This window comes from Narcine bancroftii, chromosome 2 (assembly GCF_036971445.1).
Source record: "Narcine bancroftii isolate sNarBan1 chromosome 2, sNarBan1.hap1, whole genome shotgun sequence".
In the NCBI taxonomy this organism is placed as follows: Eukaryota; Metazoa; Chordata; class Chondrichthyes; order Torpediniformes; family Narcinidae; genus Narcine; species Narcine bancroftii.
Window position 1 is genome coordinate 69,561,978 of NC_091470.1, and position 26,274 is coordinate 69,588,251.

At 40.4% G+C, this 26,274-nt stretch overlaps 1 protein-coding gene across 1 annotated transcript; it reads right to left on the reverse strand.

Annotated features, from left to right (window-relative positions):
* Positions 1–730: 730 nt before the first annotated feature.
* Positions 731–24,557, reverse strand: psmc6 (proteasome 26S subunit, ATPase 6). The gene is made up of 12 exons (XM_069915487.1): positions 24,437–24,557; positions 22,730–22,809; positions 22,603–22,642; positions 22,466–22,518; positions 14,303–14,370; positions 13,480–13,594; positions 7,089–7,212; positions 5,611–5,672; positions 4,352–4,472; positions 4,177–4,257; positions 1,082–1,153; positions 731–849 (listed from the first exon to the last, which is right to left on the reverse strand). The coding sequence occupies exons 1-12, from the start codon at positions 24,555–24,557 to the stop codon at positions 731–733; spliced, it is 1,056 nt and encodes a 351-aa protein (XP_069771588.1).
* Positions 24,558–26,274: the final 1,717 nt, after the last annotated feature.

Consider the following 26,274-nt stretch of genomic DNA (forward strand, 5'->3'; position numbering starts at 1 on the left):
AATAGTTTCTTCAGTTATTTGAGGCTACATGAAAATTTTCTAAACAAAATCTTAGAAATCAGGATAAATTTTAGAAATGTTGCCTGGCACTAAATTTTATTAAAATGTTGGCAAAATTATTAGCGCACTAAAAAAAAACAGTCCGCTTTGGTGCTTCTGGGAGCACTTATCAGAAATCCTACAGCCTAAACTTTATTGCCCATCCCAGTTCTACCACAGCTTATGTCCCTTTTTCAGTTCTTACAAGTCTAAGTGCAACCTTGCCAAAATTCCTGTTTGAAGAAAAATTGACTGTGTGTACAAAACTACAGATCTGCTCAGTAAACATTCAACAAAGAGCTGGTCATGTTCTTGTAAATTTATGTTTTATTGAGTTATGGTCAAAAATTAATCTAATACCTATAAACCTTCATGAGGAGCCATGTCTTATTTGAGTACAAGGGAATACATTATACCAAGTCAGGCAGGTCTCAGTGGTGACATTTTCTTTTCATGAAAAATTTTGACAGAATATTGATGCCTGCAACCAAATTATGGCTTAAAAACAGGTAATTACATATATAATGTAGCAGAATACCAGACTGTGGTAGCCTACTGCAGCATCTATTATGCGTATGTAATGAATTACAATATATAAGCCATCCAATTCCTTTCCATTTGAATGTATACATGTCATTTAAACCATTTTACAACCGTACAATCACAGTTTAAAAAAAAAAATTTGGTTAACTTATACAGGTTTATAATCAAGTTTGGATTCTAGTTTTTTAGAATCAGCAACTTTTCGAACAGCCTTCATAAAGTCTTCCTGGATAACGTAATCACGATCAGCACGTATTGCAAACATACCTGAAGGAAAACATTGAATTAAATATTTATTTTCATGCTGTAACAGTAGTAAATAGTTTTAAAACTGGGGAATTTGTGGATGGGGATGATACGGGAAGTGGAAAAGGGTGAAGAAGAGTCACATTCATCTTTACATTTCTTTTTCAGTGAAAATAATTTAATCTTTGGCTCTGCCAAAAAATGTTAGATGAATGCAAACATATTTCAATGAAAATTGGAAGTTTAAATGTACCTGCTTCAGTGCAGACATTTCTCAAGTCAGCACCATTAAATCCATCTGACAGCTTGACAACTGCTTCATAATCTGCAAACGAAAGCAGATCATAGGATGGAAAAATTACAATAATGTAATTAAAATTGAAAAATAAAATTCACCAATAAAATCTCTTCCATTAATTCCACCTGGTGGTGTATGACAATGCTAAACCATTACTGTACATACTAACAAGAAACTTATTAGAAGTTAAATTGTTTCTACATGCACTGCTAGATTTGATAGACCAAGTGAGGTCTTTATATAACTATCCTTTTCTATTACATGTGTTTGCGGGACTTTGTATTTCAAGTGTGGGATACTCTTAATTATAATAGATGGAGCTTTAAATTGAGTTGAATCTTGAAGGGCATGTTGAAACATTTATGAAACACATATGGAATAAAAAGTGTTCTATTTTCTTAAGTCGACCAGCATCTTAAAAAGAAAAAATCTTGAAAATAGAATAGTTTAATTTTGATTGATAAAAGGTACATTCTTTGATTCAATTTTTTCAAATATTATCTTTAATGTTATTGAATTTCTAAAATTACAGCAAAAAGCATTGGGCACTAAGTTACTGTATAATATCTTTGGCTTGGCTTCGCGGACGAAGATTTATGGAGGGGGTAAAAAGTCCACGTCAGCTGCAGGCTCGTTTGTGGCTGACAAGTCCGATGCGGGACAGGCAGACACGGTTGCAGCGGTTGCAGGGGAAAATTGGTTGGTTGGGGTTGGGTGTTGGGTTTTTCCTCCTTTGCCTTTTGTCAGTGAGGTGGGCTCTGCGGTCTTCTTCAAAGGAGGTTGCTGCCCGCCAAACTGTGAGGCGCCAAGATGCACGGTTTGAGGCGTTATCAGCCCACTGGCGGTGGTCAATGTGGCAGGCACCAAGAGATTTCTTTAGGCAGTCCTTGTACCTTTTCTTTGGTGCACCTCTGTCACGGTGGCCAGTGGAGAGCTCGCCATATAACACGATCTTGGGAAGGCGATGGTCCTCCATTCTGGAGACGTGACCCATCCAGCGCAGCTGGATCTTCAGCAGCGTGGACTCGATGCTGTCGACCTCTGCCATCTCGAGTATTTCGACGTTAGGGATGAAAGCGCTCCAATGGACGTTGAGGATGGAGCGGAGACAACGCTGGTGGAAGCGTTCTAGGAGCCGTAGGTGGTGCCGGTAGAGGACCCATGATTCGGAGCCGAACAGGAGTGTGGGTATGACAACGGCTCTGTATACGCTTATCTTTGTGAGGTTTTTCAGTTGGTTGTTTTTCCAGACTCTTTTGTGTAGTCTTCCAAAGGCGCTATTTGCCTTGGCGAGTCTGTTGTCTATCTCATTGTCGATCCTTGCATCTGATGAAATGGTGCAGCCGAGATAGGTAAACTGGTTGACCGTTTTGAGTTTTGTGTGCCCGATGGAGATGTGGGGGGGGCTGGTAGTCATGGTGGGGAGCTGGCTGATGGAGGACCTCAGTTTTCTTCAGGCTGACTTCCAGGCCAAACATTTTGGCAGTTTCCGCAAAGCAGGACGTCAAGCGCTGAAGAGCTGGCTCTGAATGGGCAACTAAAGCGGCATCGTCTGCAAAGAGTAGTTCACGGACAAGTTTCTCTTGTGTCTTGGTGTGAACTTGCAGGCGCCTCAGATTGAAGAGACTGCCATCCGTGCGGTACCGGATGTAAACAGCGTCTTCATTGTTGGGGTCTTTCATGGCTTTCATATAATATAGTGTTTGTACAAATGCACCAAGTCCAGATAAAAATCCCAACACATCCTCAAGATAAATTTGCTACAATATGCATCACATCTTAAGAATTCAGTGAAGGTACAGTCAAGGCAGTGAGTGACTCAAATCTCCTAATGGAGTACTGGAGGAAGATTTGATTGTGGTATTTGAAAGGGTTGGATAACCATTTGAAAGCAGTTTGCGGAGGTTTGGCATGACACAAAAAATCCTGGCAAATTTCTACAGAGGTGTGGTGGAAAATGTGCTGTCCGGGTGCATCATAGTCTATTATGGGAACACCAATACCCCTGAGTGTAAAGCCCTCCAAAAGGTAGTGCGCACGGCCCAGGACATCACAGGCAAAACCAACAGCAATCATCAAAGACCCACACCACTCAGCACACGCTCTGTTCTCGCCGCTGCCATCAGGAAAGAGGTAGAGGTGCCACAAGACTCGCACCACCAGGTTCAGGAACAGCTGCTAACCCTCCACCATCAGAATCCTCAACAAAAGTCAATCAGAGAGTCATTTCAGGACTCTTGTGCACTTCATTGATCTTCTTTGTACTCTCTATATTGCAGTCAGTTTGTTTACATTCATCTGTTTACAGATCTTTTATTTGTTTACATGTTTACATTGTGTACAGTTTATTTTTTGCAATACCAATTAGTGGTAATTCTGCCATGCCTGCATAAAAAATAAATCTCAAGGTTGTATGTGATGTTGTGTATGTACTCTGACAATAAATCAGAAAAAACTTGCATTTTGTTGGACTACCTGCATTATTCTTTAATTCAGAGTCAATATGCCTTGTTCATGCTATAAATGTACTATGAAAGAGTTAGAACCATAGAATGTACAGTACAGAAACATGCTCTTCAGTCCATCTTGTCTGTGCTGAACCATTATTATACCTAGTCCTATTGACCTGCACCTGGATGATAATCCCACCCATATAGCTATCTACATTTTCTTAAATATCAAAATGAAGCCTGTATTCACCACTTTAGCTGGCAGCTCGCTCAACACTCTCTGAGTGAAGAAGTTCCCCTTAAACATTTCACCTTTCACCTTCAACCCATAGTCAATTTGAATTAAACATTATTTACATTACTTCAAAATTAGCAAATAGAGAATTTTAAGGTGCTTAATGCAGTTGAAGCATTTATTGTAATTTCAGAAGACACTAAATCCAGTGAGATACTGCAACATCAGCTACATCCAATATCTGAAAATAAATTACAGCATTAAACAATGACACTTATTCACTCTAAACCTAGCCATAATACTTAATCAAATAAATAAATAAAATTCTATTTTCATTCTTACATATTAGGTGAGAAAACTCATACCTATTTCACCATGTTTCGTAATGGGGCCAGCGTGGATCTTTAAAATATCCAATCTTGCTTGCTCATTTGGAAGTTCAATATCTAGTAGTACACATTTAATTTAGATTAAATTTCTAATATTTCATGTAAAATGTTCTTCCTAAAACAATTGCAATTTTATTCATAGAGTACTTACGAATTTTTCTATCTAGTCTTCCAGGACGCAACAAAGCAGGATCTAATGTGTCTGGTCTATTTGTAGCCATTATCATTTTAACTCTGTGAAGAGTATCAAAGCCATCCATTTGATTCAACAGCTAGAAGGTAATACAATTAAGATATCAATTTGATCCAAAGCACAGGAGGTTGACAAGGGCAATCTCAAGTCAAGTATGAACCTTGATGTGCACATATTCCACTCTATTTGTTCATTATAAAACTAGTTCTGCTCCTTGAATATTTAATACAATAATTTATTATTGCTTAAATAAAGCATTCTATGCCAAAGTTATGAAACCTCAATGAAGAGATCTCACACGATTCACCATTTCAAGGATAAATAGATGTAAGTATCAAAACCTGACACTTGCTGCAAAACAGATCTTATGTAACAGAGAGCTTCAACCATACTAAAATTTTCTCTAATAGTTGATGCATTGGTTCTGGAATTGGCTCAGTTAAAATGGAGTTCACAATACTTCAAGTAATGTTAACTTTGAACGAATGTAGATAATACGCCAAGTATTAATTATGAAGGGCAAGACTATCAAATCAGTCCCTTACCCTTGAAACAAAAATGGTGGAAGAAACATCAGGAAAAGTTGGAAGGGCAGTTCCAATTTGACCTAAAAAAAACTCGAAGGGACGAACGGATGAAGGAAGAGAAAAGACAACTGTATTGCAAACTTCAGTTTTAAGCTTCAATTATATCTGCAAGATTTCACTGACTACAAAAAAAACTCTAGATTAACATTTTTATCTCTCAAATTTGCTGGGGCACCATTAGCCAGGAGAACAAACATGAATAATTGAAAGCTGGTGTTTGGTGCTCCTTCTCAGAACATGCTCACAATATACAATAATTTGTACAAAGCTACTGATGGGAATTATTAACTGTTAAGTGGTTCCAAATAGTTGTGGAAAACTATATTTCAAGGTAAATTGGTACGGAGACTCTTAGTATTGATTCCCTACAACGTTTGAATAATACTGAGGAATAATGCTGGTACAGTATCTGGAGTGAAACGTAATCTGCTGAAGGAACTTAGCAGGTCTAACCTGAAAAATTGTCAAAGCTTCGGGCTGGAACCTTTAATCTAGACCACAGACCATGACCTATCTCTAGAATTCTGTTTTTAATTTGGATTTACACGAAACTACATTTATTTTGTATAAACCATCTGAGGGTAAATGGTAATTGACGGTGGACAATGCTCCCTCCCATATCAAAATTACCTCCATGAGTGTTCGTTGAATCTCACGATCAGCTGAGGTACCTTCAGAGAAGCGGCGACCACCTAAATAAAATTGCAAATTGTTTATTTGAGACTAAGTTTGAAAATAAATTAACACCTCTTATAGAAGTTCAGAAAACTAAAAAGATCAACTTTACAAAAAAAAATTGCTAAGAGGAAGCTATTTAGCTCACTAAATTCATGCTGGCTTTTCTCTTTTTCATAGTGCCCCACAAATTATTTTTGTTAAAGAGCTTACTCAATTTCCTTTATAGATTAATGTCTGTCTGTTTCCACTTCTTTTACATGTAGCGATTTAAAGATCATAATTACTCTCTGCATTAATTTTTTTTTTTGTTTACACTCCCCAATCCATAACTTTGAATTTGTATTCCTTGGTCAAATAAAACACCTGCTAATAGAAACTTGTTCTCTCTATTTACAACATCCAAATTCATCATGATTATTTACTTCTGTCAGATTTCCTCTCAACCTTCTTCACTTTTGATTAAAAATGCAGATACACTCTAATCTTAAAGCTTTCCTGCACCCTCTACAGGACACTGCATTCTTCCAAAGTATATTGAACTAAACAGTATTTTATAAAAATTTTACATAATTTATTAGATTTTGCATTATACAATTTATTTTACTATTTCTGGTGAATAGGATTGATATAATAGGATTGTACAATAAGTTTTTCTTTTTAAGATATTTTTATTGAAGTTTACAATAATATAAAAATTAAATAGTACAATTATATAATGAAATACAAATTACAAGAAAAAGGAAGAAAAATACAAAACCCCATAAATTCCAGACCCCTACCACTATGCAAGATATGAAAAAAAAAACGATTGTGTGGGTATCAAGTGATGACAACCTGGAAACAGACAGAGCAGCTTCCAAGGGTATGACAGCCCTAAAACTTTCGATTACGACAATGATCCATAAAAGTGCCCCATGTCTTTATGGGAGTAGTATTTGAATGTTTAATGGAATATCTAATTTTTTCTAAACTTAAACATAATATAATTTGACCATTGTGTATGTGTCGGTGGAGTGTTTTCTTTCCATTTAATCAAAATTACACATCAGCTATCAATGAAGTAAACGATAAAATTCAATTTTGAATTAAGTCAGTTAAACGTCATCATCTTGAAATGATCCAAAAAGAACAATTAAAGGGCAAGGTTCCAAATTAACTGTAAAAATCACTGATAATGTTTGAAAAAATCTTTCCAAATTTTTTCTAAACTAGGACAAATCCAAAACATGTGAATCAAAGAAGCCTCAGTAATTTTACATTTGTCACATAGAGGGTTTAGAGCAGAATTAAAAATTAGATAATTTAACTTTAAACATATGTAGTTTTATGGACCTTTTTAAATTGCAATAAGCACACTAACTTAGCATAAATCTGTAATTGTTGCTACAAATTAATGATTTGAACTGAAAAGTTACAGGCAACAAGCTTACCAATAGCATCTATCTCATCCATAAAAATGATACATGGTTGATGATCTCTGGCGTAGTTGAACATTTCTCTGATTAAACGAGCACTTTCACCAATGTACTTATCAACAATAGAGCTGGATACAACCTATTAAACATGAAAATAAATTTTAAAATGACTTTTCAAAACTATACTCAAATCAACAGGTTATGTTTATAATTAGAAACTGCCAAATGACCCCTTCAGTTTGCCCCAGATGATTTTCTGCTTCAACAGAATTTTTTTTTAAATGGCAGCACTGCCACTGGATAGACCTAGGAGAGTGGAGGCACAGCGCTGCTCCAAAGGATCCAACCACCCAGTCCTATTGCCGGCAGCATCATACAGGCATTAAATCGCCTGTTAAAGGAGCTGATAGTGTTTGTAAACTAAAATCATCCAACCATGGATCTGTGCTCAAGATAGTGGCGTCTGCCACAAGGAGTTTCAGATTTCAGGAAGCAGTGGACCAGCAGAGGGCACCAGAAACAGAACAATCACCCCAGCTGAGGAGGAGGAGCAGAGGAGACTACCCTACAGGACGGTGACTACAGTGGCGGACCAGCGAGGGCTCATCAGCTGAAGGATCCACAGAGGCTGCGGGCGACTTATGGTCAGGGAAACCATATGGGCTTCTGGAGGCTGGCTCAAAGGAACCAGGTATCGGAGCCAGAATTCAAGAGGGTGCTAAAGGCTTACTGATCGGTTTGAATCTGGATCTCAGGTTGCCGATGGACCGAGCAGGAATCTGTCCAGCTGCAGAGACTGTGGTGGCGCTGGAGGCGAATCCACCGACACTCAGTGAATTTGAAGGGACTCTCTTTTGCCTCTCTTTCTCTTGTAATGTAAGGGGTGCCGTGTGTCACTAATGGCAACTCTATGTCTACCTTACAGCAGGGAAAGGCAATTTTGTGTCATTTTACAGGTTCTGTACTATTACATGATAATAAAGGAATCTTGGATCTGCTCACACTGTGAATCAAAAATATACAAATGCGCAATAAGAGAACTCCAAAGGTACACAACTATCCCAAATGTAGACATTTGTACTCATCTCAATCCTTAATTGCCAAATTCTACATTTTCAAACTAAATCAAATCAGATGTTCACGGGTGAAAGCACAGAAGTAACGTGGAGGAAGTTTAGGGACCAATTGTGCTGGGTTCAGGGTAGGTTTGTCTCACTTGGACAAGGAAAAGATGGTGGGAAAAGGGAACTGTGGCAACTAGCCAAGTGTAAGAAGGAAGCATATGTTATATACAGGAAGCAAGAAACAAGAAGGCCTCAAGAGAAATATATGGTAGCCAGGAAGGAGCTTAAAGAAGGACTTAGGAGAGCTCAAAGGGGGCATGAGAAGTGCTTGGCATGTAGGATTAAGGAGAACCCTAAGGCATTCTATGCCTATGTGAAGAACAGAAGGATAAAGGAGGCAACATGTGCCTGGAGGCAGAGGAGGTTGGGGAAGCCCTAAATGAAAACTTTGCTTCAGTATTCACAAGAGAAAAGGACCTTGATTAGGGTGAGATTGAATTGGACAGATCTGTGTGCCGGACAAGGTGGAAATTAAGGAAGAGGTGGTGTTGGATTTTCTTAAAATCATCAAGATTGATAAGTCCCTTGGGCCAGACACAATATATCCCAGGTTGTTCTGGGAAGTGAGAGAAAAGATAGTTGGGGCAGTAGCTATGACCTTTGAATCTTCTTTGGTCACAAGCGAAGTGCCGGAGGATTGGAGAATGGCAAATGTAGTCCCCTTGTTTAAAAAATGTAATGGGGAGAATCCTAGGAATTATAGTCCGGCAAGTCTTGCATTAGTGGTATACAAACTATTGGAGAGATTATTAAGAATAGAATCTATGAGCATTTGGAGAAGTAGTCTACTCAAGGTTAATAATCATGACTTCGTAAAGCGAAAGTCGTGCCTCATTAGCCTAATTAAGTTTTTTGAGGAAGAACAAATAAAATGATGAGGGTAGGGTGGTAGATGTGGTCTACATGGATGTTAGCAAGGCATTTGACAAGGTCTGCCACGAGAGACTCAACCAGAAAGTCAAGAGGCCTGGGAACCTTGGCTGTGTGGAAAAAAAATTAGCTTCCAGGAAGAAAGCAGAGAATAGTAGTGGAAGGAAAATATTCTGTCTGGAGGTTGGTGACTAGTGGAGCGCCGCAAATTTCTATTCTGAGACCCCTGCTCTTTGTGATTTTTATAAATGACCTGGATGAAGAGATGGAAGGATGAGTCAGTAAGTTTGCAGATGACACAAAGATTGGAGGAGTTGTGGATGGAGCTGAAGGTTGTCGAAGGTTACAAGAGGATATAGACAGGATGCAGAATTTGGCAGAAAAGTACCAGTTGGAACTCAATCCTGATAGCGTGAGGAGATACTTTTTGAAAGGACAAATCAGAAGGCTGAGTACAGGGTTAATGGTCGGTTACTTAAGAGAGTGGATGAACAGAGGGACCTTGGGGGTTCAAATCCATACATCCCTCAAGGTCACCGCACAGGTTGATAGGATAGTTAAGAAGGCCTATGGGATGCTGGGCTTCATTAATGGGGGATTGAGTTCAGGAGTATTTAGGTCATGTGGCAACTCTACAAATAAGACCACACTTGGAGTATTGTTTAAACTTCTGGTCACCTCGTTATAGGAAGGATGTGGAAGCTATGGAGAGGGGGCAGAGATTTATCAGGATATTGCCTGGATTGGAAAACAAGTCTTAAGAAGCAAGGTTAGCAGAGCTGGGACTTTTCTCTTTAGAGTGTAGAAGGATGAGAGGCAAGATTATAAGAGGAATGGAAAGAGTGGACAGCTAGCACCTGTTTCCCAGGGTAGGAAAAGCAAACACCAGAGGACACACATACAAAGTTAAGAGAGGGAAGTTTAAGGGAGATATCGGTCTATCTATTTATTTATTGATTTTTTTTATTTTTTATTTTTATTTTTTATTTTACACAGAGAGTTGTGGGTGCCTGGAATACCTTGCAAGGGATGATGGTGGAGGCTAAAACATTAGTGGAATTTAAGAGACTCTGAGACAGATACATGGATGAAAGAAAAATACAAACTAGGGGGCATGGGTTAAGAGTGAAAGGAGAAAAGTTTAGGAGGAACTTTTCATACAGAGGGTGGTGAGAGCGTTGAACAAGCTGCCAGCTGAGGTAATGAATGCAGGTTCATTTTTTAACATACAAGAATTTGGACAGGTACATGGATGGGAGAGATATGGAGGGTTATGGACTGGTGCAGGTCAGTGGGGCTAGGCAAAAAAGGGTAGGGTGAGATTAGTACTTTTTTTAATGAATATTAAAACATTGAGGGCCAAAGGGCCTATACTGTGCTGTAGTGATAAGTAATATTCTAAATCCATAGTTTGAGAAAATCAGTGGAAACATCTCCCTTATAAGTATCTTACATGTCCTCCAAAAAAATGAGAATACTGTACAGAATTGAACTACTCATTTTTTTCCCCCCCAAAGGATTCATCCTTGGAATCAACCTCATGGACAGATTCAATTCACTTGTAGTTTATAATATACCTTTAAGAAGTTACAGTCTAATTGACTTGCAACAGCTCTTGCTAAGAGTGTTTTTCCTGTACCTGAAAAGAAATAAAATGGTCAGTTTTACATTTTTTGCCTTCAAAACACATAAAATTACACCATTGAGACAAGATGATTTCCTTAAGGTATGGTTTTTCCATTTTTGACCAATTAAACCTTTTATGATAACATGTAAAATTTGCCATAGAACTATAGTACACTACAGAACAGAAACAGGCCTCTTTGGCCCTTCTAGTCTGTGCCGAACTATTTTTTTTGCCTAGCCCCACTGACTTTCACCAGTCCATAGCCCTCCATATCTCTCCCATCCATGTACCTGTCCAAATTCTTTTTATATGTTAAAAATGAACCCGCATTCATTACCTCAGCTGGTAGCTCGTTCACGCTCTCACCACCCTGTGTGAAGAAGTTGCCCCTAAACTTTTCTCCTTTCACTCTTAACCCATGTCCTCTAGTTTCTATCTCACCTATCCTCAGTGGAAAAACCCTATCTACATTTATTCTGTCTATCCCCCTCATAAATTTAAATACCTCTATCAAATCTTCCCTCATCCTTCTACGCTCCAGGAAATAAAGTCCTTACCTGCTTAATCTTTCCGGTAACTCAATTCTTGAAGTTCAGGCAAAATCCTAGTAAATCTCTGCACTCTTTCTATCTTATTGATATTTTTCCTATAGTTAGGTGACCAAAACTCACACGATACTTCAAATTGGCCTCACCACTGTTTTATACAACTTTACCAATAACATCCCAACTCCAATACTCAATATGTTTATTTATGAAGGTCAATATGTTAAAATCCCTCTTTACAACTACACTTTCAGGGAATTACATATCCATATTCCCAGAACCCTCTATTCTATTGCATTCCTCAGTGCCCCACCATTCACCGTGCAATTACTTTCTTGGTTTGTCCTTCTAAAATGCAACAACTTACACTTGTCTGCATTAAATTCCATCTGCTCTTTTTCAGTCCATTTTTTCAGCTGGTCAGGGTCAGTAGAGCAAGTCTAATCAGGGGCATCAGGATAACCAAGGTGGGCAGGGGGCACAATCTGTTGTTCAAAAACTTGCTGAGCAGTGTGGGGGGGAAATTCCCACCATTAACCTCTTCCATGCGCTGTCATCACACTTCCCCTTCCCTCCAACATAATAAACGCGCTGCTTATGTCGTGTGGAAACAAGTGACGCTAGCAAAGCTAATGCTGTGGGTGAGTGGGTCACATAACTCATTTGGGGTGGGGGGCAATGGCCACAAGCTGGTGGGGGGGGGGGGAAATCACAATACCTCAATTGGGGCCCAATGGCCACAAATATCCACCCATTGGTGCCAGCCCTGCAACTGGACCAGATCCCCCTGCGAGCTTGTAAAACCTTCTTTGCTGTCCACAACACCTCCAATTTTAGTGTCATCTGCAAACTTGCTGAGCCAATTTACTACATTATCATCCAGATCTTTGAAATATATGACAAACAATGGCCCCAACACCGATCCCGAGGCACACCACCAGTCACAGGCCTCCAGTTTGAAAAGCAGTCATCCATGATTGCTCACTGGCTTCTCCCGTCCAGCCATTGTTAAATCCAGTTCACTACATCACCATGAATACCTAGCATCTGAACCTTCCTGACTAACCTCCTTCGTGGGACCTTGTGACATTCGCAAACTTTGTTAACTTTCCTGGTAACTGTCTCAAAAACTCTCAAGATTGGTTAAACACGACCTACAATGCTCAAAGCCATGTTGAATATCCCTAATCAGTTTCTGGCTATCCAAATAATTGTATATCCGATCTCTTAGAACACCTTCCAATAATTTACCTACTATTGACATCAGGCTCACCGGCCCATAGTTTCCATGGTTAGTTTCATAACGTTTTTTAAACAATGGAACAACGTGAGCTACCATCAAATCCTTTGGCACCACATCTATGGCTAAGGACATTTTAAATATTTCTGCCAGAGCCCCTGCAGGTTCTACACTAGCCTCCCTCAAGGTCCGAGGGAATATCTTGTCAGGCCCTGGGGATTTATCCTCCTTAATCTGAATAGGTTCCATGACCTCATTGCTTGTTTTCCTTACTTCCCACAACTCTGTGCTTGTTACCTGAGTGAATACTAATGCTATTTTAAGCTTTCTGCTGTACACAATTTCTCAGTCAAATTGGAAGTCTGACAAACTTTTCATTCCCATGTAATTGCTCTTGGTTTTACCTTTAGACATATAATTGCAACATCCTCCCTTGTGTAAAATGCTCCTAATATGTGTTCAATTGAGATTGAAATCCAAATATTTTTCATGGCACCTCAGCAGTAATATACTGCTACTGCGTCACTACCAGACAACTTTTTTTAAAATAAAGAAAATGCCCAATGTTATTATATAAATTATTCAGGTCACCCAATATTCTTCCATTCCAACATGGAATACTGAACCACTTTATACATTCATATACATTTGCTACCCTTCCCCAAAGGAATAATGACGCAGATATGGCTCTTCTAGGAATGACTACAAATTTAAATGTTATAATATATATTTCACTAATTTAATATGGCTGGCTTAATGAAGTTCATTTATAATTGCTCGAGTATAATTTAATGGAAAAAGTTGATTACCGGGTGGTCCATAAAGTAGGCATCCTTTTGGAGGAATGATTCCCACACGCTGGAACAATTCTGGATTTGTAAGTGGTAACTCTATGACCTATAAGCAGAACTTCAATTTCAGCAAAACTGATTGAAAAGCACCATCAGTTTCATAGAACATAGATCAATATTTTCATAATGCCATTTTTTTTTTTGCAAACCTCTCTTAGTTCTCTAATCTGTTCAGCCAATCCACCAATCTCTGAATAAGTAACATTTCCTGGATCTTCATGCGACATATTGTACACCAATGGGTCCACTTCTCTTGGCAAATACCTGTTACACAAGTACACAACATTTATGATTTAATCATTACAATTGACAAACTAGAACTATATGGAATCATAAATGTTATCTTATTCAAATGCTCCCAAGCAAAATCAGGAGAAAAGAATCCTTGGTTTCTAATAGCAGCAATTAATTAATTAATTCACAATTCCAAAATATTCCTTAATAAATCACAAAAGAATGAACACCAAGACTAAATTCTGTTGCGTGGAATCTTCTATCTAGTCTCATGTTTCAAGGGGCTTTTTTTTCAAGCTGCATTTACATTAAAGAAAAAGAAATGTTAATGGACTAGAAGAATCAATTTTCTTCCCCACCCCACTCCCCCCCCCCCCCCACCCCCACCACACACACAGAATAAAAAGGCTTCTGCTGGGCATATTTAAATTTTAAAAAGTAAATAATTTCTCTCCACACAGTATGTGAAAGTTATCTATATTCCTTACATGATATTTTGTCTATACATTATTGTAATGCAAAAATAGAATATATTAGCATTTTCAAATAATTGTTGTTGCTGTTTCTATACCATGCTTTTATTTACTTGAATAATATACATTCCTTTTATAAAGAACATTCTCCTAAATTATTAGAGCTGCAGGAACTAAAATTGTTCAATCTGATTGCATGAGTGATATTATCAGGTTAAAATATTGAAAGATTTTTTAAGCAAAAGACTTTTGTTGAAACACCTACCTCATTATAGTTAAAGTTGTCATATCCAGGGCAACCCTAGTCCCTGGTTTCAATTTGCTTTTCTCGAGCTGTATTGATATGAAACAAAAAGGGAAGTTGACATATTTAAAAAAAGCTAAATTATCTCTCTCCACATAATATACGTGAAAGATACGGACAATTTTTGTTTAATTACGTTACCTTAAAACACAATAGAACATATTACTATTTTTCTTTTTCAATATTTTAATTGATTTATTAAATAAAATAAAGTATTAACAAATCTCATAAAGCAATACAAATACAAATAGTAAGGCAAATAATGTTACATTAAAAAAGAAAACCACTATACTAATGATCTAAATATCAATCCCCTCCCTTTGGAGGTTACTGTCTTAACACAAACAGTCCACTACTAATAAGAAAAAAGGAAGGTAAACATTGGGATCAAAAACAAGAAACACATGACTATTTTTAAATTAGCATATTTAAGAAACCGTGGCAGTTTCTAAATCAACTGAAATGCTTGTTTTCTTGAATAGTTTCAGAGATTAGGAATGAACTGCAGGAAATGGGCTGATGCAAAGAAAACTAAGGTTTGATAGCAATGCATAAAATAATTAAACATTTAGAATAATTAAAGTGCAATTGTTTACAACATCTTGAAGGGCAGAATAAAGACAGATTTAAAATAATTAGCTAAATAAACAAGGGTCAAACATAGATATCTGCTTTCAGAAAGCACATGGAAAGGACTTTGAATGCACTACCTGCCAGTGGTAAGACAGACCGAATAAAAACTTTCAATGAGTAAATTGATTATTGAAGAAAATAAAACACCATGAATATGGAAAGAACAAGGAAGTAGGACCAAGTGGTTAGCTTTTTGATGGCACTGATACAGTTCTAATTGGCCAAATGCGTTCTTTAGTTTTATAGCAATGTACAGTACAACACTGATTCTCCAAAATCCTCATTTATCTGATTTTTTAAAAAAAATTTGGATATATGAGGATATCGGAAACAAATCAGAAATCCTTGTTCATCTGCAATTTTTTCGGAGCAGAACTGACCTCAGAAGTTGAAAAAAAAATTCACCTGACATAAAATTAGAACGACCATTGTCCTTGTTTCACATAACTCCTTCCCCTCTCTCTTCCCATTTCTTCTTTACCTTCCCCTATTAAATTTTTTCTCCAGCTCTTCCTCTCAAACTGCATGCCGCTGTCTCCCAGCCACAAGCAGTCGGAAGAATCCCTTGTCTCAGCGTCATCAAGGAGAGCGGCCTCCCAGGCAGGTGCGGCACCTTGGGCTCAGTTGCCTTCCCTCCCAACATCTCCCCTCCCTCCTCTCCCTGGTGTGCATGTGTGATAGGCTTAGGGGAGGATTTGGAGTCAGGACTCGGGCGTCAGGAGCTGCAGTGATCAGGGAAACTGGATCCTGCCAACTCTCCAGTGAGTGTTCCACCGGCCCGGGAAGCCTCCCCAGGGATCAGCGGCAGCAGTTCTGAGATCTCGATGATCAGCAATGGCCGTTGGGACATGTTAGGGATCAGCGGTGGCCAGAATTATTTTGTAAGAATTAAACATTGTTTAATCCTTGTTGTTTAAACATTGACACAAATGATTTACTGTTGCTATTGGCTGTTTTTAAAAAATGACCAGTTGTCCACTGAAAAACATTTATCCAACATAGGCCCGGTCCTGACCATTTTGAATAAACAGAGTTGTACTATAGTATTATGGTGCCTGCCACATCGACCACCGCCAGTGGGCTGATCTCGCCTCCAACTGTGCATCTTGGCACCTCACAGTTCGGCGGGCAGCAACCTCCTTCGAAGAAGACCGCAGAGCCCACCTCACTGACAAAAGACAAAGGAGGAAAAACCCAACACCCAACCCACCAATTTTCCCCTGCAACCACTGCAACCGTGTCTGCCTGTCCCGCATCGGACTTGTCAGCCACAAACGAGCCTGCAGCTGACGTGGACGTTACCCCTCCATTAATCTTCGTCCGCGAAGCCAAGCCAAAGAAGAATACTTTCCAGGAAATACATTTCTACTACTGGTCAGAAGCAAGAGTACTTTTGATGTAGCTTCAATTCATGATAGGTTTCATTTCACTGTTTATTTCAGCACATAATCCCATAAATCTAAATTAAAATAACAAGCCATCCATGCCAAGCAGACCTTGATTATTTAAATCAGATTGAATTTTTAGGACAAATGTTTAAACTGAGGTGATTTGTACCTTTTACTGGGAATATTTCTGATTTACATTTTCCACAACAATGTAATAATACCCAAGTTAAGTATTTAGATTATAAAAATAGTTTTTAAACAATGGATAACTTCCTTTGATACAAATATTAAATCAAGTAGATAACTAATACATCTGGAAGTTAAAATATAGAAAATACAAAGGTATTTTAGCCAATGCATCAAAGGTTATGGGGAGAAGGTCAGGAAGTGGGGCTGAGTAGGCTGAATAGCCTATTTCTGCTCCTATATCTTATGGTCTTATTTTACATATACACAATTTTATTCAGATATCCCAATGGAGTAATTAATCACTCGACAGTTCTGGCATCAGTCCATTAACAGGTTTAAGATGAGGAAAAGAGAAGTAAATGAAAATTAATGCAGATAATATAATGGAAATAAATATTTTATTGGGCAACACAGTTCGCTTAGTGGTTAGCCCAATGCCTTGACTGCAGCAGCAATTGGGACCGGGGTTAGAATCCCGTGCTCTCTGTAAGAAATTTGTACGTTCTCCCAGTGTCTGCGTGGGTTTTTCCCCGAGGGCTCCAGTTTCCTCCCACCATTCGAAGTGTACTGGGGGTGTAGGATAATTCAGTATAAATGGGCAGCATGGACTCGTGGGCAGAAATGACCTGTTATCGTGTTGTATGTCTAAATTTAAACATAAATGTAGATTTTTGAAGCATGGGGATGTACAGAGATTGCTGAAAGGCTAGGGCAATGAATTGATTTAGGATTGTTATAGTAAAACCTTTGTTTAAAGTTCTGCCAATGTCTGTGCATGTGTGTGTTCATGTAGTTTCAAAGCACCAGCACTGACAATAATTGCAAATGCAAAATTTCTTCAAATACAGTATTTACATTCCTTAGCAATCTGAAAATTCTCTAATAGATTTTAAAGTGATTAACTTTTGTCAACATGAAGTATTGCAGTTCCAGGAAAACAATGTGGCCTGAATAGATTGCATCTAAAAGAGCAGATCAAAAGAGTTCAGCTTCTATGCTTTAAATCTGATCATAATGTGGGGGAACCATGGCTATAGAAGATCTGACCTACAGAAATCTGACCACACAAATTCTCCCATATAAGTTTAAAGCTTTATCAAAGGAATGTTAGGGAAATGCATATCATCATCCTATTGACAGGGATAGCAGGATGTTAATTCAAAAGGCAACCAATCTTCAAAATAGGTTTGCATGCAAAAGCAGTGTTAAGAGGTAGGTGCTCATTAGGGACTGTGAGAGCGGGACACTTTGGTGAGCAGAGGTTGAGGGGATACAAGAGGTAAAGTCAGGTGAGATCTTTGCATTGTTACAAAGAGTAGGTAGTGGAGATGGCAGCTTGGGCAGTGGAATACTTTGATTTCAATATGTGGGAAATCTGGGAGAGTGCAAATGTCCTTGATTACTTCACCTGCAAGAGGTGCATCCAGCTGCAGCTCCTTACAGATCAAGCGATAGAACTGTAGCTGGATGAATTTCAGATCACTTAGGAGGCAGAGGGGGTGATAGAGAGAAGTTATAGGCAGACAGTCACACCCAAACGGTAAGAGGCAGGTAACTGGGTAACTGTTAGGAGAGGGAAGGGGAATAGGCAGTCAGTTGGGGAGGCTGATCTACCAGCGATGTAGTGATCAGGTCTCTCGTGCAGTTCTGGCCCTTCAGCTAAGAATGGAAGGGGGGAGAAGAGGAGAGCAAGAGTGATTGGGGATTTGATATTTAGGCAAATAGATAGGAGGTTCTGTGAACAAGATCAAGATGGTATATGCCTCCCTGATGCCACAGTTAGGGACATCTCAAATAAAGTCCACAGAATTCTGAAGCTGGAGGGTGAGCAGCCAGATGTTGTAGTCCATGTTGGTACCAATGACACAAATAGCAGCAGGAATGAGGTCCTGAAGAAGGAATATAGGGAATTAGGAAGGAAGCCGAAAAGCAGGAGCTCAAAGGTGGTCATCTCAGGATTGCTGCCTATGCCATGTACCTGTTAGGGTAGGTATAGGACGTTGCAGCAGATGAATGCATGGCTGAAGAGTTGGTGCAGGGATTAGGGATTCAGATTTGTGGATCATTGGGATCTCTTCTGGGAAAGGCATGAAGTGTACAAAAAGGATGGGCTGCACCTGAATTGGAGAGGGACCAATATCCTGGCTGACAGGTTTGCTAGAGCTGTAGAGAAGAGTTTGAACTAGTTTGGCAGGGGGATGGGAACCAGAATGCGAGGGCTGAAAATAGAGCATAAGGTTGAAAGGATGATGCAATGTGTTGCAGGTTTGTGGGGAAGGACAGGCATAGGAGGAAGCATAAATGTTGGAGGGTTTCAAATGTGTCTATTGCAATGCAAGGAGTACAACAAATAAAGAAGATGAACTTAAGAGTATGGATCAGTACATGAAATTACAATGTTATGGCCATTACAAAGACATGGCTAATATGAGGACAGATTGGTTGATGCAGGTACAGGGGTTTAGATGTTTTAAAAGGGTTAGGATGGAAGGTAAAATGGGAGGGGGTGGAAGGGAAATTGCATTACTGGTCAGGGATAGTATCATAGCTGCCAAAAGGGTGGAAGAGTGTCTACTGAGCCAGTGTTGCATTGGGAGCAATATTTAGGCCCCCAAATAGTCCTCAGGACACTGAGAAAAGTTAAGTAGGCAGATATTAGAATAGTACAGAAATAAAAGAGTTGTGGTTATGGAAAGTTTCAACTTCCCAAATATTGACTGGCAACTCATTACTGCAAGAGGGATAAATGGGACTGAATTTGTCAGATGTGACCAAGAAGGATTCCTGTGGATCAGCCGTCGAAAGAGGCCATAGTTGGTAATGAACCTGGTCAGGTGACTGACCTCTTGGTGGGGGAGGATTTCAGTGATACTGACCACAACTCCCAGAGCTTTAGCACAGCAATGGACAAGGATAAAAGATAACAAAATGATAAAATGTTTAAATGGGGAAGGGATAATTGTGATGGGATAAGGCAGGAACTAGGGAGAGTAAATTGGGAACACAGATGTAACCTGGAGGATGTTTAGGGACCACTTGCGCAAGGTTCTGGATTCAGGGTTCTGAGACAGGGAAAAAATGGTAGAAAAAAGAAAACCTGGTTGACAAAACAGCTGAGGCAGTTAGTTAAGAGGAAGAAGGAAGCATACATTAGATTTAGGAAGCAAAAAAATAACACAGGAAGGGCTCATGAGAATTGTATGGTAGCCAGGAAGGAACTTAATAAAGGACTTAGGAGAGCTAGAAGGGCTATGAGAAGGAGTTGGAAAGTAGGTAAAAGGAAAACAGTAAGGTTTTCTAAGCAAATGTGAAGATCAGAAGGATGATGAGTGAAGGTAGGGCCGCTTATGGATAAAGGAGGTGGAGGAGGTTGGGGAGTTCCTGAGAGTGGAACCTTTATCAAGGTAAGGTTACAATAGAACAAGCTTGTGCGCTGGATGATGCTGATATTAAGAAAGATGAAGTGTTGGATCTTCTTCAAAACATTAGGATCATTAAGTCCCTGGGATCAGATGAGATCATCAGATTGCTATGGGAAGGAAGGGAAGAGATTGCTGCAGGGGAGATGCTGGAGGATTGGAGAATGGCAAATGTGGTCCCCTTGTTTTAAATAAAGGTAATGGTGAGAATCCTGGGAATTATAGATCAGTGAGTCTTCCGTCAGTGGTGGATAAACTAATGGAGAGGATTCTTAAGGACATGATTTACGAACATTTAGAAAAGAACAGTCTTCTCAGGGATTGTCAACAATGACTTTATTAAGGGAAGGTCATGCCTACGAGTCTAATTGAGATTTTTGAGAAGGTAATGAAAGAAATTTATGAGGGTAGGGCAGTAGATGTGTATATGGATTTTAGTAAGGCATTTGACTTGGTCCTCCATGGGAGATTTGTTCAGAAATTCAAGAGGCGAGGGATCCATGGAACCTTTGTAGTGTGGATTCAAAATTGGCTTGCCTGTAGAAAGCAGAGAGTAGTATTATTGTCCCTTGAGGTCAATGACTATTGGAGTTCCACAGGGATCTGTTCTGCAACCCTGCTCTTCGAGATTTTTATAAATGACCTTGTCGAAGTAGAGGGATGAGCCAGTAAGTCTGCAGATGAGACAGGGGTTGTGGATAGTGTTGAACACTGTCATAGGTTACAACAGGAACATAGACAGGATGCAGAGATGGGCAGAAAAGTGGCAGATTCAATTCAATCCAGAGAAATGAAGGGTGATTCATTTTGGAACATCAAACTTGAAGGCAGAGTACATGGTTAATGGTAGGATACTTGACAATGTGGAAGAACGGAGGGACCTTGGGTTTCAAATTTATATATCTCTCAAGGATGCCGTGCAGGTTGAACGGATAGTTAAGAAGGCCTATGATATGCTCAGCTTCATTAGCTGGAGGATTTGAGTTCAGGGTTCATAAAGTAATGTTGCAGCTCTATAAACATCTGGTGAGACCACACTTAAAATATTGTGTTCAGTTCTAGTCACCTCATTGTAGGAAAGATATGGAAGCTATGGAGAGGGTGCAGGGAAGATTTACCAGGATGTGGCCCGGATTGGAAGATGTATTTTATGAGGCAAGGTTAGCAGAACTAAGGCTTTTCTCTTTGGAGCGAAGAAGGAGGAGAAGTAACTTAATGAACATCTACAACATTAAGAGAGGCATACATAAGGTAGACAGCCAACAGCTTTTTCCCCAGGGAGGAAGTAGCAAACAATAGAGGTCATCTGTACAAAGGGAGAAAAGTTTAAGGGAGACATCAGGGGATATTTTATTTAACTTTTTAAAAAAAACATAAAGTTGTGGGTGCCAGGAATGGATTGCCAGGGGTGATGGCGAAGGCACGAACGTTAGGGACATTTAAGAGACTCTCAGAAAAGCACATAGATGAAAGAAAAATAGAGGATTATGAGGTAGGGGGGGGTTAGTTTGACTTTTTGGTAGATATGTTTAGGTTAGCACAACATTGTGGGCTGAAGGGCCTGTACTGTGCTGTAATATTCTATGTTCTGCGCAACTTTCCCACAGTAATCAAACAGACACCACTGTCTTTCTGAACATAGCTGCTTGTTCATAGCAAGAACCTACTTACGAGATGTACTTTTGAAAACAAACAAGGCAATCACTTCTATTGACATTTGTGAAATGCTATCAAACAACATTGCATCCATTGATACATTAAGATCACTGAAACTAGTCTTTGGATGTTGGACATTATATTTCTGTACCATTATATATACTGTGCATTAAATGTTTGTTAATTGACTCTAAATTAAAATTGATGGTTTCTGACTTAATGAAAAAAAAAATCATTTTATTGATAGTTCTCAGGAAATGGAACCCTGGCTCTCAGAGTGCCATATGAAGGATACAAGGAGGTTGAAGTGAACACCAGGAGTGAAATTGGGAGAAGACAGCTGGATGCCAGATGTGCTGGAGAAACTCAGCAGGTCATGCAGCATCCATAAGTAGAAAAGGATAACCAATTTCCTATGGATGCTGCGTGACCTGCTGAGATTCTCCAGCATATTTGGTGCACTGTGCTTGACCCCAGCATCTGCAGATTTTTTTGTTTAGCTGGATTCTAATGTTTGGAGCTTGAGAGTTCAGATATATGTAGTCAGAGAGCTTGCCACTGGAAGCAGCATTGATTCTTTACAAGTTCTCACTATGACTTGTGTAATGCTCAAACTGATGTATTGGGCAGCAAATTAACACCCATGGAGTATGCCTTGAACAAACCAAAAGCTTTATCAATTTAGCTTGAGGAAAGATTGGGTGTGTGGTGGGAAGCACTGACAACTTAATTGCTCAATTATTTCTTCTGTATACATTAAATAAACCATACAATAAGCAGTAGTGTATAGGAAAATAGATTTAAACACATTTTGCTTGTATGATCTTTGAATACTTCACCTGTCGACGGCAGCCAACAACATATCGTGGTCCATTTGTGGCCTTTACAATAACTACACAGGAAAAAAGATTGTATAATTTTAAAATTGTTTTGTTATGAACAACAATATAAACTGTAATAAAATTTTGCTACTTACATTTCTCTTCTGTAAGTTGTTTCAGCACTTCACCAACAATCTGAGAAAAATTAATTGGTTTTATTTATTTTTATTGGAAATGAAGAAAAATGCCATTTAATTTCATGAAAAAGTGATAAACTCTCACCTGTCCCACACTCTGAAGAGCTTTGAGGTCATTCTCAGACTTTTCATATTGCTTAGTTAGTTCTTTCAGTTGCTCTCTCACTATATATACAGGAAAAAGATTTGAACATAAATGTTGCAAATTTAATAAATTAAAGAGGGTTCAAATCCTCTCTCAAATTGATGTAGTTTAAGAGGTTATTAACTTCATCATGCTTGTACCAAATGTTTGGTGAAGCTAGCTGATCATCTTAGTTCCCTGTTCTTCTCTCATACCCCCACACATTTTTCCTTCAAATAATTTCATAAAATGAGGAGGAAACATTCTACCAGTCAAGTTAATGTTGGAACTCAGAGAAATTCCATTCCCTATCCAAATGGTTCACTAACTTGGAAGCATACAACATAATAGCACAGTAAACAGCCCTTCGGCCCTTCTGGTCTGTCTTGAACTATTATTCTGCTTGTCCCACTTCTTGGGGAACATTCTTTATAATTCAATTCTCTTCTAAATTTTGCCACTAACTTGTTTTCCTCTGTTATTTCAGCCATTTTTGCTCAGATTGCATTCATGTAAACAAATATTAATGCACTTTCTGCCCTCAAGTATTTGTGATTTTGACTATTTCAAGTCTCCTCTGATCCACAGATAGCAATATTTTTTTCAGATTCTCTGTGTAACTAACTCCCAGTCAAAAGACAAATGTCATCCTGACTGCAATCCTGAATGTTAAATTATGCTTTTACACTATGATGATGGCATCATATTTTTACACCGAGATAATGGTATTAACATAAACTGACACATTTTTCAGTAGATGACATCTTCTTATCAAAGATGGAGTTTTGTGCCAAACATGACCCTATGCGACTCTGGCTCAACTCTTATGTATCCTGTTGTGTTCCTCTACTATATAAGTGCCTCAGAATCGCTGTATACTGAGCTCGTCCAGCGTCATGGTGCATTCAGTCAGTCTGACTATTCAATGGCTGTTGTTGCTACCCATAATCCCCCATGCAGTTGAAACCGCTGTACCACGCCAGGGGAACTGAGAAGGGGACTGTTTCCCTGGCACTGGTACAGCCCCAGGGGGAGAAAGATAGCAGTGCAACTTGGGTGGGCGAGGTGAGGGGAAGAGAGTGATGGCAGCGTGTCTTGGGCAGGCGAGGGGGAAGACGGCAAGGCGACTCAGGCGGGCGAGGGGGAGACGGCAGAGCGACTCGGGCAGGTGAGGGGGAGACGGCAGAGCGACTCGGGCGGGCAAGGGGGAGACGGCAGAGCGACTCGGGCGGGCAAGGGGGAGACGGCAGAGCGACTCGGGCGGGCAAGGGGGAGACGGCAGAGCGACTCGGGCGGGCAAGGGGGAGACGGCAGAGCGACTTGGGCGGGCGAGGGGGAAAGATGGCAGCATGACTTGGGCGGAGAGATGGCAGCATGACTTGGGCGGAGAGATGGCAGTGTGACTCGGGCGGAGAGATGTCAGCGTGACTCAAGCGGGTGAGGAGGAGAGACAGCAGCGCAACTCAAACGGGTGAGGGGGAGAGACAGAGCACGACTTGGGCAGTTGAGGGGGGAGAGACGGCAGTGCGACTCAGGATCATGTTCAGTTCTGGTCCAGACTTGAAGGGCGTTTGCACCAGCGTGATGCAATTCTGGAACCTAGCGTGCGGGACCAGACACAGCCTTAAAGGCTGCAGTGCGGAATTCAAAGTAAAGCAGTTTTGTTACTTGAGCGCTCAGCCTGTTGTCTCAGTCTTTTCGTTGCACTTGTGTACAACCCGTAACACTTGTGACCCCGATGAGTCTTCACGTCCTGAAGACTCGGCACAATGGAACCCGCTGCCAACATTCTGGACGAACGGGCCCCGGACTTGGTTTGGCCAAGCAGAGGCCCAGTTCCAGATCAAATAGATAACCTCCAATTCAACGAGATACTTCTATATCATCAGAACGCTTGATCATGAAGCCACCTCTCAGGTCGATGACCTCATCCAGGCACCACGAGGAAGGTAAATACATGGCTCTTAAAAACCTCCTCATTAGCCCCCAGATGGGTTTTCATGACGTGAGAAGGCTGCCTGGCTCCTTCACTTGGACGGCCTAGGCGATAGGATACCGTCCACCCTCATGCATGAAATGCTCACATGCAGAAGGGTACAAGCCCTGCCTCATGTTTGAGCAGGCGTTCCTCGAGCAAATGTCCAAAGACATCAGACTCGTATTGGCCAAAGCGGATTTCAGCAACCCGCGCAAGGTTGAGGCACAAGCAGATGTTCTCTACAGCTCCAAGCGTGAGACCATAGACTCAGTCAACAGCATTACACAGCCGATGTCAAATGCAACACCCAAGTCCAGTCCACTACGTGAACAGGCCCCATTCCGCCGGAAAACAGAAAGGTATGACCAAAAATGGTGTTTCTACCACAGCATTAGGGGCATCAGCTCACAGGTGCTGCCAGCCATGCTTGTTTTTGAGAAATGACGGGGCCAGCCATTGTTAGTGGCAGCGGTGGCTGGCCGAAGAGCCTTCTCCACATCTAAGACAGGATCTTGGGCCACAGGTTCCTCGTAGACACAGGGGCAGAGATAAGCGTCATTCCCCCTATGTCACTAAAGACATGCACGAGACCTCACGGCTCACCCCCGTGTGCAGACAACAACACCACCATTAAAACATTTGGGAAGAGGCGAATGCCTGTGCGTTTCAGCAAGACGACCTACAATTGGTTATTCACTCTGTCTTCGGTAGACAAGCCTCTATTGGGCGCAGATTTCCTATGGGTACACTCCCTACTGGTGGACCTCCAAGGCAGACAATTAGTCCACACAGAGACTTTCCAGATGGTATCTCTTGGCACGTCCAACGAGCTCTTCACCCAGCTTGCTTCCGTGGAGACTCCACAGGCAATATAGCTGCCTCGTCGCTAGTTTTCTCTCCATTCTGCACCCCAAGTTCACCGCCATAATGCCGAAGCAGCGTCAAAATCGCGACCACTAGCCTGCCATTGCATTCGCGAGCCTGTCGCCTAGCCCTAGACAAACTCAACTTCGCCAAGGAAGAGCTTAAATTCATGGAAGAACTCGGCATCGTCCACCATTCCAACAACCTGTAGCCTCAGCTCTTCACTTGGTAGCAAAGTCCAATGGCGGCCAGAGACCCTGTGGAGACTAGATGCCTCAACAATATGGCAATGCCCAACCACTACCGCATTCCCCATATCTAGGATTTTGTGGCGTACTTCCATGGTGCAAAGCTTTTCTTTAAGGTCGACTTGAACTGGGGATACCATCAGATCCTTGTGCACCTGAATGATGTCCAGAAGACAGCTACCATCATCCTTTTTGGGCTTTTCGAGTTCCTCCGCATGCCCTTCAGCTTGAAGAATGCGGCACAGACTTTCTAGCACCTCATGATTGCGGTCTGCAAAGACTTGCCCGTCCTTTTCATCTTCCTCAACAATATCCTGGTAGCCAGCAGGATGCCTGAGGAGCACATGACACATCTGAGCCAGCTTTTCAACAGGCTCTCACAGTTCTGTCTCACCATTAATCCAGCAAAGTGCTAG